At 41.5% G+C, this 16,027-nt stretch overlaps 1 protein-coding gene across 1 annotated transcript; it reads right to left on the bottom strand.

The window, feature by feature from the left end:
- Positions 1-1,849: 1,849 nt before the first annotated feature.
- aldh16a1 (aldehyde dehydrogenase 16 family, member A1) lies at positions 1,850-16,010 on the bottom strand. The gene is made up of 17 exons (XM_032588283.1): positions 15,764-16,010; positions 13,554-13,653; positions 13,351-13,477; positions 13,106-13,263; positions 12,945-13,022; positions 11,648-11,835; positions 11,408-11,566; positions 11,160-11,318; positions 9,693-9,846; positions 9,407-9,482; positions 8,245-8,350; positions 7,505-7,635; positions 7,251-7,421; positions 5,618-5,822; positions 5,358-5,543; positions 4,125-4,250; positions 1,850-4,035 (listed from the first exon to the last, which is right to left on the bottom strand). The coding sequence occupies exons 1-17, from the start codon at positions 15,851-15,853 to the stop codon at positions 3,856-3,858; spliced, it is 2,394 nt and encodes a 797-aa protein (XP_032444174.1). The 5' UTR covers positions 15,854-16,010; the 3' UTR covers positions 1,850-3,855.
- Between the last annotated feature and the right edge of the window lie 17 nt (positions 16,011-16,027).

Genomic DNA, 16,027 nt, shown 5'->3' with positions numbered 1-16,027 from the left:
TTCCTGGTACTGAACAATGCTAAATATGTGAAAAGCCCGTTCCTTAACATGTTCACGTCTTCATTTAGAAATAAAAACCAACCGTGGTCTAAATGTTCTGGAAGGTAGACCTTAACACAGGAATCGATCAGTTTTCACAGAATGTGTTTTATACCATTCAGCTACCAGAGACTGCAAATTGAAATTAGCATGTGGGACTGAATCTGCTTCATTTACACAACGGACAAAAGAGTTTAAAGAGTTTATGTGCATTAATGGGAATTGTCCCTTTAAATGAACAGAGAAATAGAAAAATGAAGCAGAAATAGATATGAAATTAATGAAGAACAATAAAACCTCAAAGACAGAAAGTTGATTTGCATCACAGCTGAAGTCCAGGAACGTATCTCTGATCCACAGTTTAAAATCTACACTTTATTGTATGCAAAACTTTTAGCCAAACTCAGAGAGTGACTCTGCATTTCTGCCAACGCCTTTCCATCTTTTTGTCTGTCATATGACACTATTAGTCAGCTTTTTTTCAGAAGCAGGACGTGAGTCAGCGCTAAAAAAGTGCCATGTCACTGTTGTGACTCGGCATTCCTCGGTTTCTCAGTTGCGCTTCCTGGTACTTTGTTCCTCTACGGGTTTGACAGCAGCGAGAGGAGACAGGTCTTGTGACCGCAGAGGCGTTTACGTCAGCAGGTCGCTGGCTGGAACCAGTTTGGGAGAAAACTAAAAGGGAAGCAAAACTGGTTTCTGAAAATGAGATGCTAGGAGCAAATCCCTTTTGGTTCATGTCGTCTAATTATGTGCCGCCTGCATCTCCGTCCACAGTGAACTGAGTTTTACTACGTGCTGCCACAGACTGAGAGGTTTTCTGACACATAAATGGCAGCATAAATAGACCACAGTGGGGGGATTTTTGGGGGTCAAATAAGTTTTAAGATAACAGTTTGTTTGAAGGAGGCCATGCACAAAGAACACATAAAGAACATGGTGGAAACAAGAGATTTTTAATATCACAAGTCATTATCCAACAGGACAATGATTCTAAACGCATCAAAACAAGTTAATGGATAAAGCAGGCTAACATTAAGCTAGCTTTAAGCTAACATTGCCCTCCATAAGTCTACCCAGCAACCATTATGAATATTTATGGCCTGTGCTTAAAAAGTTAGATCTGACAGGAAACTGACCAGTTTAAATGAACTCCACCAGTTTAAATCAGAATCAGAGGTAATATGTCCCACCCAAAAAGCTCTTTATTCAGAAAATGTTTTCAAGCTAGAAAGCTAATGTAGTAGCAGATTTTATGTGGACGTTAAAACACATAAGCTTCTGTATGACATCTTTTGGCCACAACGTAAGATATTAGCACCAAGTCCATCTACATGATGCCAAAACCCAACTGTTCTATGCTTGGCTATTTAGAAATAATTTCTTGCAGAAGGCCTGGACTCCGTCGAAGTTTTTAATTTAACCCAACTGCTAACGTTTGGCCGTGACGTAGGTATTGCGCCAGTTTCGCTGTCAACAACCATCCTGCACTACGAAGAGAGAACTACTAATCTGAACGAGGCGGCTGTTGACGTTAATTCAAAATTTGGAAGTGTGGCCAACATGGATTGAACGACTTCGTTCGTTTCCTCTGCTGCCATTGCCAAAACTTTTTTAAACAGCACAGAAAAATCGATGTCATCATTCACAACTTCTCCTTCTGTTTGCTGATTGGTCCGGTTAGAAACTGTACCGAAGAAATTCACTTCAGTGGGAAGAAGCCCAGACGGAGCAGCGAAGAGAGATGAGAGTGGAAAGAAATGGTTAGGCTGGCGTATTAGCAATAATACAAAGATTTCTGGGTAAAATATAAACTAGCAATAAAATTAATTCTAAATTTGTAAACTCAAAGCAACAAATCTACAAGTGAAATCTGGTAAGCATACAGAAATGCATTTAAGAAAAGCATCAAGTTACACAACAACTTGCATACTTTGTGTAATTCTCCTTTAATTTACAGCTTAGGACAGAAACGTACCTGGTGGGTCTGTGGTAACAAACATTTTAAAATACATTTAATTTCACAATTTCAACACAGATTTTCACATCTTGAAGAGAATGCTTACACTGCATAGTGAATCTATGGCCTCTGTTACAGTTCTATGGTGCAGTAATAAAGACATACAAGCAAAAAGTACAGTCATTTTTAACTGAGTGAGCTTTTTTTTTTTGCTAACTCACTGACAGTCCTGTTTACACTTGGCCACAGATGCAGGCACGGTTCCATGAATATGCCACTGTTCTTAACACAGAGCCTCCTGGGAAGACTAAGCTCAGTCGCTTTAAGCAGTTAACACTACAAGTCATTCTGAACCCCATGATGATGACGCTTCAGTCTGGTGGACCTGAATAGACTTCTGGTGTGTAACAGTAAGGCAGTTAGGTAAGACGTTAGACTGATCAAAACTGCATATATGTACCTTGTTAAGGTATTGATACTTCTTGAATCTTTTATACGTTTCGTCACGTTATAAACCACAAACTTCAGTTTACTTCATTGGGATTTTACATGACAGGCCGACATGATAGTGCGTCATTTTGAAGTGAAAAGAGAAGGATACAATGTCATAAAAATCAAACAAATCTCTGGCAAAGTTGGTACTCAGGTCCTTCACTCTGACAACCTTGAATAAAATCAAGTGCAATAAAATCCCTTCAGAGGTCGCCTAATCCAAGTGTACAAACTTGACTTTGTAAATTCTCTTCTTTTAACTTCATAATGATGCGCCATTTATGTTCATTTGTCAAGAAAAAAAATAGGGGGAAAAAAACAAAACTAGTGGCGCACCAGTTGCAGTTTCCTGGCCAATCACCAATTTTTAAAAAGCTTCACCAGCCAATATCGATTTTTTTTTGTTTCAAATTGGGGATGGCCGATATTTTTTTTATATGACTAATATTTCTCTAATAACATTTCTCTACTGATGAGACCAGAAACAGATGTGAACAAGATGAAAGTAAAACTCGGTTGTTCATCTCGGCCTAGTTTTATTAATCAGACCGATACTGACATGTTAAAAGAAATTCTTAATATCAGCTGATACTGATTGTAGCGCCGATATATCATGCATCCCTATTTGAAATGTCTCCAAATATAGTGACAACAATCTTTGCAGAGGTAGAAAATATTGGTTTCACCTGTAAGAAGTCGGCCGACCGCCGATCGTCCAAAATTAAGAATCTATCGGTGCGCCCCTGGGTTAAAAAGTTAATTAAAATATTCAAAGGGTCAGAAGACTTCTGGATGGTACAGTACTCATTAAAACAGTGATATTTCAACAAAGGCTAGTCACAATAACCACATTGTGTTTAAGACCAGACGTTTCAACTCACAAAATGAGAGTAAATGAGCTGAAACCATGGCGATAGAAGCCCCGCCCACTAACCCTGCTGCGGTTTGGCCAAATCGAGCCCAAAGTCTCAGACTTTGAGGCCGACACCTTACTGACAACTGTCAGAGGTTTTTAATAGCATTATCCAATATGTGTGTAACACTGATAAATCCAGAGGAAATGAAATGATTTCAATACAAAATATAACATCATGTCAGCACCGTTCAGTTTGAATTGCACTTTTTACTTTGACAGTATGAAGGATTACCACCTCTGCTCATTTCGATCACAGTGGAAAAAAAATTGTGTGAATAATAATAATAAAAAAATGGTCCTCATATATTTGATATATTTTGGACAGAATGTAAAAAGTGAGTAAATCATCTTGCGTATTGCTGTTAATAATTAACCTGATTCCTCCTCCTGCCAGAACTAAGAACCAAACATCCTTCTGTCATCTCTGCTGCTGGACGGGGCCGGCGTCTCACGCGGTCGGAATCCACACGCTTTTCCACTGGACCGCGTTTCTCCACAGGTCCTCCATCAAGGACGGGGGAGGCTGAGCCCAGTCCGGGGCCGCGCCGCGCCCCTCCCCGGCCTGTTGCCAGGACAGCCTGAGGGTTTTCAGCGGGCTGGTGCAGGTGTGCTGCAGGTACTGACACCCCTGAAACAACACACAGGAGAGACACATGATCAGACTATATATATATACACTGTTTATTATATTTAACTATGGTAGAGCGTCGTCCTCACCTGGGCGCTGCCCCAGTACCAGATGGCCTTGATGACGCTGTGATTAGCCAGCGCCACTGTGAGCTGGTCTCGATTTCCTGTGATGATGTTCACCAGACCTGCAGGCAGGTCAGAGGACTGGAGCACCTGATGAGGACCAAAACATGCTTGAAATATATAAATCTGAATGTAGGTGAGATCAGGAAACCGACTTAAAATGAGATTTTGAAGATTATAAACCAGGGATGCACTGATAGAAAAACTTTGGCTGATAATGAAAATCTATATTATTGTCGGCTGATAACAGATATATTTAAACCCTTTCGACAAATGACCAACTAGGGGTGAACCGATTTAGGCCAATAACAACTTTTTTTTAAATGAAAAGTTGCTAAATATAGTGATAAAGTTGCTAAGTTGGCAACAGCAGTGTGACTCTTAGCCTATGGCAGAGAAAGAGGGAACAGTAACTGCGTTTTCATTGATCATGTAACTCCACAATTGGACATTTTGAAACAAAATTTTCTTGATGGAAGCACACCAATTTTGATTTTTGATAAAACATTTTGCAGCTATGATGAGGTGGTTATTCGGCCGTACCGAAATTGGTTTATTTCACAAAACTGCAATGGAAACACTTTTTCTCGCATCAAACGAGTCACATTGGTCAACAAGCAGATGTTGCCAATGGCGAAAACCACAAAGAAAAAGATGACAGGAAGCTCTTTGAGGATGATTCTGTAGCATGTTTCTTAAAGACCTATTACGTAAACAAATTTATTCACTTGTGATTTTAACTGCATTTCATATTTAATGGAAATTTCTATTGTGAAATTGTGTTTTTTTCTAATACATTTACCAAGTTTTGCGCAAATTTGTAATCAGCTAGTAGCAAGTTGTCAGACTTTTGTCAGGAAAGATAAGATTAGTGAATAAGTTCGGTTTCACATATCAATATCAATTTAATCAATTTTCCAAATTCAAGGAAATTGAAGCTGATTGATTGGCCGGCCGATATATCGGAGCGCCCAATGGCCAACCACGTCCCAAGAAACACAAACGGCAATAAGATGTTAACTAGTTGTTATTGGCCCAGTTTCTTTTATTGGATTCATTCTGAAATGTTTAAAAAATTACTAGCAGAGGTCAATACCGATGTTAATGCCGATATATTGTGCAGCCCTAATATGAACTTCAGAAATACTTTTTTCGAGTCTCTGTATCTGTTGCGTCAGCGCTGGATTGCTCTTTTACCTGAACAAAAGCCAATGCGGGGAGTGGAAACCTCTGACTGGGCACCATGACGACCGCGTTGCCTGTTGCGATGGCTGCCCCGAGAACGGTTACCAGGGAGAGGAGGGGCGCGTCGTCGGGTAAGACGATCCCGACGACCCCCAGCGGTTCGGGGAAGGAGAGCGCGGCGCCGGACTGGGTCATGGGCTGAGGAAGAGGAGGAAGACGGTCAACGCTGATCACAGTGATGCGCGGCGCTGCAGAGATGCTAAGGGCCTCACCGGGGAGCCACCTTGTACTTTGTCACAGTACGCCGCCCAGACATTGAGCCGGCCAACGCTGAGCTCCACCTCTCTGTCCGCTTCCTCGGCTGGAACCCCCAGCTGGGCGCCGACCGACGCACAAACCTCCTTCCTCCTGGATTCCAAACCCTTAGCCAGAGAGTAGAGCGACTGAGCGCGTGCAGACGGACTCTTCTTCATCCAGCTGAAGGAGGGAAGGAGTGTTGGAATAATTCTTACTGGACTTTGACGTTAACAAATGGGTCTGTGGAAATAAATATGTTCTACACAGCAGTTTTAGCTTCACCTGGTACAAATTATGAAAAATAAATCTCCAATTAAGCATCTTTTTCTGTCCAGTTAATAATTGTTCATACAAAAATAAATCAGCAGGTCATTCCTACACTGCAATCACGTTAAGTCAACCAGAAGGGGCTGACCCTTTCACATTTAGAAGTATTTTACTTTACATGCAGATGCATCTTTTGCTGCAAATGATCAATTGTTCACTAAGTGAATGCTTTTTTGTTGTTTTTAAGGAAATAGAATGTTTATTTTCTTATTCAAACAAGGAATTGAATCAGTTATTTCCATTTTTCATGTATTTTTAAATTTTGTACAAAACAAACTTAAGCAGATAAATAAATCTGCAGAAAGTGGCAATTTTCTTTATCAAATAAATTGTTGGTATAATCAATTAATTGTTGGAACAATCGATTAATCGTTGGAATAATCAACAGGATATTTGATTGCTAAACTAATCGCTGGCTGCAGCTCTACTCCGCCACACACACCACTTTGTGTTGCTCGGTCAGATTTTAGCGTGTGATCACCAACTCTAAAGGTTTACAGAGTTTTGCCAGCAGCTGTTCGGGATCGGAGACGATGTGTTTTTCACAAATCGTTTCATCACTCTCTGTTGATGATTAATCTCTGGACTTTGTTCAGACACTGTCTGACTCAGCAGGAACAGTCTTATCTCGATCACATTGAACTATGGGGGAATGACAAGAGGAGCACGGGAAAATAATAAAATGTGTTTTCTACTGTGTCTGAACTTGAAAAGCTCCGTTTAACCATTGCTAGGTTCTGTATGTTTGGACACGTTTCCAACATACATTTGGTCAGCCTACGTGATACAAATGACAGGAAATGTTTAGTGTTTATTTTTAACTTTCTTCCTGTTGGCTGCATTTTTACTCAACTGTAAAGGGACAAAATCTAGTTTCTGAATGTTTTTTCCTTTCCATCTTTAATATTTGCATAAACAGATGTGGGCTGGTTATTGACTGTGCAACCTTACAGATGTAGGTTTATGAAAATATTTGTACGTTAGAGGGAGGGATCAGTTTTGTTGAAGGTTTCAAGTTTGTCCTCTTTTATTTAAATATTTTGTGTGTATTTTTCTTTGTGCATTTGTGTTTTTTCCGTTCTTGCTTTTTTCTTTTTCCTCTTTCTTCCTTTGTTTTTTCTTCCATTCATGTCTTTTTCTTGTTTTTTGTTTCTTTTTTTTCCCCCTTTCCTTTCTTGTAACCAGTTGAATAAAAACTGTCTCTCTTCCTTAGTTAAAGAACATGTTTCTTTTCATTGTGCTGTTTGTTTTTATTCGTGAATATGTGCTCAAAGTTCTCACCCAGGTTGAACTTTGATCGCGGCCTCCACGGCATTCCGCACGTCTTTGCGGCCTCCATCGGGACAAAAGACCAGTACGCTGTCGCCCCCTCGTGCCTGAACAGCCACACTGCAGCCTGACACCGATTTACATGCTTTCCCACCGACAAACTGAGGGTATGACTGAGGGATGCTGTCACACAAAGAGATAAACATTTACCTCTGTGCTAGCTGCTCCATAGTGTACTGTTTAATCTGGGGAGAAATAAAACTTGCCTGTCACCGTTTGGGCTATCAGGAATAACAACCTGGGCAGCTTCTGTTCCAAACTTTGAGTATTCCAAAGAAACAGGAGACGGGCGAGGAAGAGCGGACGAAAAGGAAGGACGCAGGAACTGGTACAGACCCTGGAGGAGAGATAAGAATCGTTATTAGTAGGACTGCACCAATCAAAAATCTTTAAATAGCGTGGCCTGCCGACTCCAATTCTGATCGATACTGATTTGTTTGTCTGAAAAGTTGCTAAAGCCAATGAAAAATCTGGGGCAAAAATTTAAACTCAATCTTCACAGATGCTCTCTGTGCCGTTTGACTGAGCGTGAGCTTAAAGATGATTCTTATTCTACAAAGCAATGAATGATTCAAGGGGACTGAATACCGTCCTTCACTTTGCAGTTACAGAATTGTTTGTGTTGTATTGTCCAAACCACATGTTGATGTTTATGGTTGTAATGTGACAACATGTCAAAAAGGTTAAGGGGAAAATATCCTGTAGCTCTGAAACACTGAATGGACAGATTAGCATTTTGTTCCTGATGGTTAAATAACCTGAACATATTAAAAACTATAAATATTTGTTTTTGAGCTCATATGTCTATTTATTCCATTAGTTAGCAGTAAAAAGGGGGTTCGAAATGAAAAATATTGCTTATTGTGTTTTACTGCAGTCAGCTGTGTGGCTTCACAGGTCTCAACAGTCAAACTGTTGCCATGGCGGAAAAAAGAGGCAAACTCACCTCCTGTCCTCCGTCGGTGCCGGTTCCGCTGTCTTTGTGACCGGAAACGGGAAAACAGGGATCTGAGACGGAGCTGGAGTTCACCCACACCAAGCCCACAGACAGACTGGAGGGAAACAGTCACAGGAAGTGGGTTAAAAAAAAAAATCAACAAGAGTTTCATGATTTTTGGGGCTTCTACGTTACAAATATTAGCAAGGAATTTTGGAACATTTCCACTTAATAATGACAGTAAACGTGACTACGTGTTACTCGATATATCAATCATGGATATGAAATAAGGCTGAGGCAGCAGCTTAGTAGAAGTAAAAAGTACTGCCACCTGCAGGTGGGAGTTGGCATCACTTAAATCCAAAGTTGTTTTTTAACAATTTTTCCAGAAAATTTGCAATAAGGTAATAATTATACACTAGTGTGAAAAAATTCTGGAGTCTGGTGATTTTGCGTTAATTTCCACGATTGAGAAACTGTTAAAAATTGGAGGAACTAACTTAACAGTTTTAAAAATATTTTCAGTTATTAAAGGGGCAGTGTTATGCGTTTTCCAGGCACATAGTGCCATTTTATAGCATAATACAGTAACTACATTACCTTCAGCTCCTATAAAAATGTGGTATATGTCAAATATAACTTTAAATAACTTTTACTTCATAAATTAACATCTTGAAATTGGCACTGTGTCTTTAAAAACTCCTGCTCTTTCTGAAACTTCGCCTTCAGCAAGTCATCACAACATGGCTTCTCTATTAAACCTTTCACGTTTTATTTAATTAACATTGCACTGAGAAGTAGCTCATATAGTGAGCTCAGCAGATGTGCAGTTCCACCAGGTGTTTGCTAATTGCTGCTGGCTAGTCTGAAGGAGCAGAGTACAGCCGCTCTGCCAGGAAGAAGATTGGAAATTGCAGCTCTGAGGAGGAGCGTCGTCTTCCAAGGCAGAGCTGGGTCTGCCCAGGTGTTTTGCGCAGCTGAATGGTTGCCATGGAGATCAAAGGATTTCTCAATCATGCATGAAAGAATCACAGCAAGCGATTAATGAAGGACTAACATTACGACATGATGTAAGGCTCAAAAAAGTCGTTTTTACATAATACTGCCCCTTTAAGAGTGATGCGATGATGCGTTTCGGTGACGTAATGAAAACATGTATAGCAATGTGGACCTCTTAGCGGTCTCCAGAGCCAGGGTGAGGTCTTCAGTCCAGATGGACGCTGCGTGGCCGTGAGGGCTGTGGTTCCCTGTGTGGAAACAGAGCGACAACAATGACGGCGCCAAACACACGGGGTCAAATTCTACTTAAATATGTGACTGATTCAGTGAGTAACAATAAAAACCATGTAGAAAGCCATTATGTTTCAGCAACAGATGCCATTCCCCAAATTTCAAAAATGCTTTTGTAAAGGGGAGTTTGACAGAATGGCAAATTGTTTAAAGAGTTGTTTGTTTACCCAGCAGCACAGCTTCTGTGTTGCTCCTGAACGTCAGCAGAGGCAGCAGCGGTCCAGGAGGGGGGGAGACCACATACGGAGAGGAGGGGGCCGCCCCACAGAGCACCGTGGGCGGGTACCGGGCCCCGCTACTGGCACCGCAGGGCTGGACCAGCTGAGGACGGGGACACAAAACGGGAAAACATTTTAACCTCGTCCTGATTCCATCAGCTGGGATATAAAACTCATGTTGAGAAAGTTTAAGTGTCTGTCAGATTTTTTTATAGCATTGAAATTTCAAGACAAAAGTTCCACTGTGGAGGCTGCACAGTGGCACAGAAGATAGCACTGTTGCCTTGCAGCAAGAAGGTCCAGGGTTTGATTCCCATGTCTTTCTGTGTGGAGTTTGCATGTTCTCCCTGTGCATGCGTGGGTTCTCTCCAGGTACTCCTCTTCCTCCCACAGTCCAAAAACATGACTGTCGGGTCAATTGGTCTCTCTAAATTCTCCCTAGGTGTGAGTGTGTGTGTGTGCAAGGTTTTTTGTCCTGTCTGTCTCTGTGTTGCCCTGCAACAGACTGGCGACCTGTCCACAGTGACCCCGCCTCTTGCCCGGAACGTTAGCTGGAGATAAGCACCAGCACCTCCCGACCCCACTAGGGAAAATGGTGTAAGCAAATGGATGGATGGAAGTTCTTGGTCGATGTTTACATCACAGAGCCAAATGTTAGGCTCGAAAACAATCTGGTGCTTTCACATGTTGATGCCATAAAAATCTCCAATAACAAAGAAAAAAGTCACAAGTCACATTGTTGATAGTCGCTTAAAAAAAAAAAAAGTTCTTAGTGGGGTCTGAAAAGTGGCTACATATAGAGACACACTGAATAAGTTGGCAATAAGGATTTCTCTTGTCAACCTAACAATTGGCCACGCCCCTTAGTGTCTCCTGGCCCCACCCACTTTTGTGGAACCGGTCTGGAGGCGGGGTTTTGCTTTCACACAGGGGTCCATTTTGCTGCGTTCCAGTCACCTGCGAAATGGGAACCCAGAGCTGGGTTTGACTCCAGGTAAAGGCGCTCTGGTTGAGAAGTCAGAATTTCAACGTGGCGACGCCCATGAACACTGTTTGCAAACATCGTTTTGAGCTTTACTTTCCATTAGCAAACATCAATTGTCATTTGTTCGGATTATATGTGCAGTTGCTTGAATGTAACATTAATTTAAGAAGCACCTTTTACATGTGTGTCTTGTAAAATAAATTTGCTTCTACCACAGCTTACTACTACTGATGTGAGGAGCGGCCATTTTGAAACGTGAAGTCGGTCTTATAAGTCGTAACTGGTGGTAGTCGGAGTTGATCCCATTTTCCCAGTGGGGGGGATGCGATCTCGGAGAGATTTTCAGCTGACTTTACCATAGTTTCGACTACAGCTGGAATGCAGCATTACATTTTTAAGCATTTGTAGCTTCCTGAGCCTTTGTAACTAACCGTCGCCCCCTGCTGCAGAGCCTCCTGTACTGCAGCATCCACCAGGACCCTGTCCGCGTCGCTGCTCAGTGGTACACTCTTCATGTCCGCCATGCGCAGCTTTAGCCGGGCCACAACGCTGTCCGACACGCTCTCCTGAACACACAGCACCCAGTGGACCTGAAGGCACAGAGAATAGTTTAGAACGCAACGCTTTGGTGGATTTACAGAAAACAAGAGACAATTTGCAGCCGCTTCTCTCCTCCCACCTCGTTCTTCTTCTTGAAAGCAATCTGTATGACTTCATCCACGGCGCTGTCAATGTCAGCTGACTCGAAGATGATAAAGGGGCAGGTGGCACCAACGCATGAGGAGACGGACACGGGGACGCCCATCCCCGCCGAGGCCTTACACAGAGCCAGCCCATCCTGAGAGAGCAGGGTGAAAGGTCAGACATAAAAATAATCCAACAAACAGATGCTAATTCTACCGTCAGACATGTGACACACCTGCTTGTTACCACAGTAAGCGATCAATCTCACGTCGGGATTCCGGGACACTTTGGCGCCCAGCGTGACATCACTTCCTGTTAGGATGTTAAGAGTCCCGGCAGGAAGCCCTGCTGCGGTAAAGAGCTGCGCTAAGAGAAGCGCTGGAGGGGCGGCGCTCCGACCGGGAACGACAATCACCGAGTTACCTGGAGCAAACAGGGAGCACCGGTACAGCAACCTGCTACAAGTGTTTAACTTTCTTACATTGTGTAAAAATGTTCTAAACACAAATTTCAACGTTTTACAAGAAATGTATGGGAAAGACCAACACAAAGTAAGACATTGCAGATTTTTTTATGCTTAAAAATAAAAACTGAAACCAGAATCCCATATTTAAGGCCGACTTGCTTCTTAAAATGAATCCAAGACATTTCAAAGCCTTAATCTTTTAGATACAAGAATGTAAAACTTTCTAAAACATTATGAATGGATATAAAAACCTACATCTCCACGCAAACTTTGTCCAGCCAACTGGCGATAAATTTGAAATTACAAATGGCAAATGCAAAAAAAGATAACTAGCAATAATATTTTAACAGCTAGCTACTGGCAGGCCCCTCCAACTCCAGGCGCAGAACATTAATTTAAGACTTTAAGTGCATTTTAAAGCTTGTGGTTAAGTTCAAGGGGTATTAAAGCTTTTCAAGGCACAATGAAAACATCTTAGGCCTCGTCCACACGTAGCCAAACATCTGGGAAAACAAATACATTTTATGCAATTTCTTTTCCTTTCATCCACACCAAAACTGTTTAATATCCCTAAAACTGATAAGAAAAACTACTTCCAAAGTCAAGATATGCGTGTGTACATGGAAAAACAGAGATTTGGTGTCATTCGCATTACAGTCTGAGACAAATAATGCACCACTACGTCCACACATTGATGATTCAAAATCGACATTTTCTTGTTTTTTAAATTTTTTTATTCTAATATAGTATTTAAAATGAGCTCAATCTATGTACATAAATCTTTCCAGACAAATAAAGCTTTTGGTGCCATGTTTAATTGCTAACAGGAAGTTGGGGATGTTTTGAAGCAATCTGACTGGCTGATGAAGGTCTTAGTTTTGTGCTACACTGCCCCCTATGGGTTTGGCATGATATATTTTTTTAAGCGATGTGGCGAAGATATTCGTTTTCATAAAAAAAAACAAAACACAGCTACGTGTGGACAAAGTTTGAATGTTTGAGACTATTTTAAAGGTTTAGATGTAAAACAAAAACTGTATTTGAGGTCCAGCTGTGTGTGTTTTACCCATGGCCAGCGCCGGCAGGACTCTGAGCATGAGAGAATAGAGAGAGCAATCATCAGAAGAGACGACTACAACCACGCCTGGAAGACAAAACAATAAAATTAATTCAAAAACCTTGAAAAAATAAAAATAAAGAAATGACACAGCATCACTGATTTCTCACCGACAGGCGTCCAGCCGGGTATGAGCGTGTCTCTGAGCTGAGCCCAGCCGCTGTAGTACTGCAGCAGCCTGACCAGGGCGGCGGGCGAGCAGGACGCCTCACACAGCGCACACAGCTCCGACACACACTGATCGTGCAGCCCGAGGACGCCCACCAACCTGTTCGGGGTAGACATGACGCCTCCACGTTAGCGGCTCAAACAAAGCCCGGCAGAGCGGTCTGGGTACAGCGTTGGCGAGTCGAACCTCAGCAGGACCTTGGCTCTCTGGGAGCAGCTCAGGCTGCTCCAGGACGTCCAGCCAGCGGTGGCAGAAGAAGCACACTGGGAAACGTCGCTGTCCTCGGCGCACGCCGTGCTGCACACGACACCGCCTGGGGACGAACGGGACGGAACATGAAACCATATTTCTCATCAAACGTCGTCAGCTGACATGGACGCAGCCGTCACCTTTGGAATCAGTCAGGGAGAGGCTCCGTCTGTCTGCTGGCAGGATGAACTTCCCATCCATGAAGAAACCCAGAGAACGGGAGTGATGGTCCAGCCAGGCCTGATGGAGAACAGGAACAGAAATTAATTTTTAAACAATATGAATAATATACTACTTTTACATATTTGTTAGAAACTGTCACTATCTCATTAGCATATAACATGAGACAAATGATCTGTGAAATTCTTTTTGAAGAGATTCGCCTGCCTCCGTCTGCAGATACCGTTCAGTCAGAAACAACCAATCAGAGCGGAAGGGTTGGGGAGGGGAGGGTTGAGGGGGTTGTACCGCTGTCAATCACTCAATGATGCTAAGGCTAGTCAGCATGGCCGCCAATGAGCAGTTTCAATCTAACTGTAAGTTGTTTCTGCACTATCAGCACATCGAGCGGTACATACACGAGCGTGATTGACAGCGCTAAGCCCCTCCTCCTGGCTCTGATTGGTCATTTCTGACTGAGCGGTGTGTTTCTGCAGATGGCAGTAGGACCACAGTGAGGAGGCAGTGTTTTTATTTTCACTGATTATTTGTCTCATGTTATACTGTCATAATAGTTTTAACAAATATGTAAAAAAAAAAACAACACATCTTTATTAAAGTTACATAATAAGTTTTAATCTTACTGAAACTGCTGATTTACAGAAAAGGTTGGAATTAGATGGGAGTAAACTTCTTCCCACTTCCTGTCCAGATATGGGATTTAAAATCAATAAAGTAATTCTAAATATGGGTAAACATGTAGTTTGATTTTATTTTTGTTTTATTTTATACTTTTCCCCTTAGCAAATATGTTACTTATATAATACTTTTTTTTTTTAAATAAAACAAACTGTTTAATTTCTGCCTACTGGCTAAAAGTAATGAGCATCTCTTATATCTGGTCTTAACCCTCCGCAGCAAGGAACTCACTCATCACTTTTCTTTAAATAAGTTCTTAGAAATTCTGATTTTAAATAACTGCTTCAGGTACATTTATTTTAAAAAGAATTATAGTGGTAAAAACACACATGTTTAAATATTGTGGGAATTTTTCTCTCCAACAAGTTGAATTTCTTTAAAAAAAAGGAAAAAAAAGTCAGTTGGAGATTATTCTGATAATGTTATGGCTTTTTACACATCTTTGCTAATGATACCAACAAATCTGCCTCACAATACATTCTTTCAGCAATTAAAAGCTCTGATGGGGCAAAAGGGGTAAGAATGACTCGAAGTGAGGCTCTCAGTTTATTGGTGACCAGGATGCCTCCTCTGTTTGACGGGGACTGGTCAGACTGGATGGACCGTGGCAATTATTGACAGACATCAAAGTCCAGAGCTGAACCTTGAACTGTACTTTTTTCCCCCGTAGTTTTGTGTTCTAGACGTATAGAAAGTCTTCAGTTTTCTCCAGCTATTAATCCGTTCTGTAGGACAGAATGGAACGAAACCAGGGCCGGATCTGCAAGAACCCGGGGCCCTGGGCTGGAGCCAGATTTGGTGCCCTATCCATTAAAGAAAAGTATGTATTTTACATATGAATTAATAAATAGTCCTGTGTATCACTGAGAATGACCCAATGATGATAATAATTTATATATTCCCTGGCCAGCAGCTCCATGTTGAGTCCAAAATATTTACGATAACTTGATAATATATAAATACTTGAGTACAGTTTAAATTCATCAAAAAAAAAAAATATTTATGCAACTCAGCTCATATGGGCCAAGTAGATATATATATAAATGCAATGTTTGCAAAACATGCTCATGTTTCTACAAGCTAAATGTTTTTACAAAACAGAAATATTCAATAGTAGCTTTTCATTGCACGTAACACATAACTGGAAGAAATGTTCTCTTTAAACCTGATTAGAAGAAGTTACTATAGTTTTGTTTCTGTTTTCCAGGCTATTTTTTAAGGCTCCAAGAATATACAATAATTAAAATTGCATATGTTACAGATATTTCGTAGCTCCTTCATTTAACGTTGTTCCTGTCCACTGATAGAAGTCACATGTTTGCCTTGTGAATTACAGTCAGCTAACAGTTAATGAGTTAATGGATCAAACAGGGCTCCACTGGCCCTGCACCACTGCTATATATACATGTCTATGCAGCCACATATAGGCTTTTTGACGCAACTACAGCGAATTTATTACGTTAGCCGCAGTAAATTAGACTGGAAAACTCACCTGAGCAGTGGCAGTGCTAGTAGCTGCAGCCGGTCCCTGCTCCATGTTTTGAAAAATGTCGTACACCGTCGGGTTGGTGCTATCAGCCATAATAGTTAGGACTCGGTATAAAAGGGAAATCACGCCGTTTCCGTTTGGGGTCTAACTATAGAGCAAGAATTGGAGATTATAAGACAAGACCACCGACCTATTGCTCTATATCCACCGCGAGAGGGTTCACTCCTACTTATTTCCGGTGTTCATGTTCCACCACCAAAATGTGTT

The sequence above is a fragment of the Xiphophorus hellerii genome, chromosome 16, assembly GCF_003331165.1.
Source record: "Xiphophorus hellerii strain 12219 chromosome 16, Xiphophorus_hellerii-4.1, whole genome shotgun sequence".
Taxonomy (NCBI): domain Eukaryota; kingdom Metazoa; phylum Chordata; class Actinopteri; order Cyprinodontiformes; family Poeciliidae; genus Xiphophorus; species Xiphophorus hellerii.
This window is presented reverse-complemented; position numbering and strand designations above follow the sequence as displayed.

What these genes read in the sequence shown, in the direction of transcription:
- aldh16a1 (XM_032588283.1), bottom strand. Translation starts at nt 15,853, where the DNA reads ATGGCTGATAGCACCAACCCGACGGTGTACGACATTTTTCAAAACATG. An exon ending in CTCCCTGACTGATTCCAAAG is followed by an intron (nt 13,478 to 13,553) that starts GTGACGGCTGCG and finishes GTTCGTCCCCAG; the next exon opens with GCGGTGTCGTGTGCAGCACG. An exon ending in GCACCGACGGAGGACAGGAG is followed by an intron (nt 7,636 to 8,244) that starts GTGAGTTTGCCT and finishes TCTCTCCTCCAG; the next exon opens with GGTCTGTACCAGTTCCTGCG.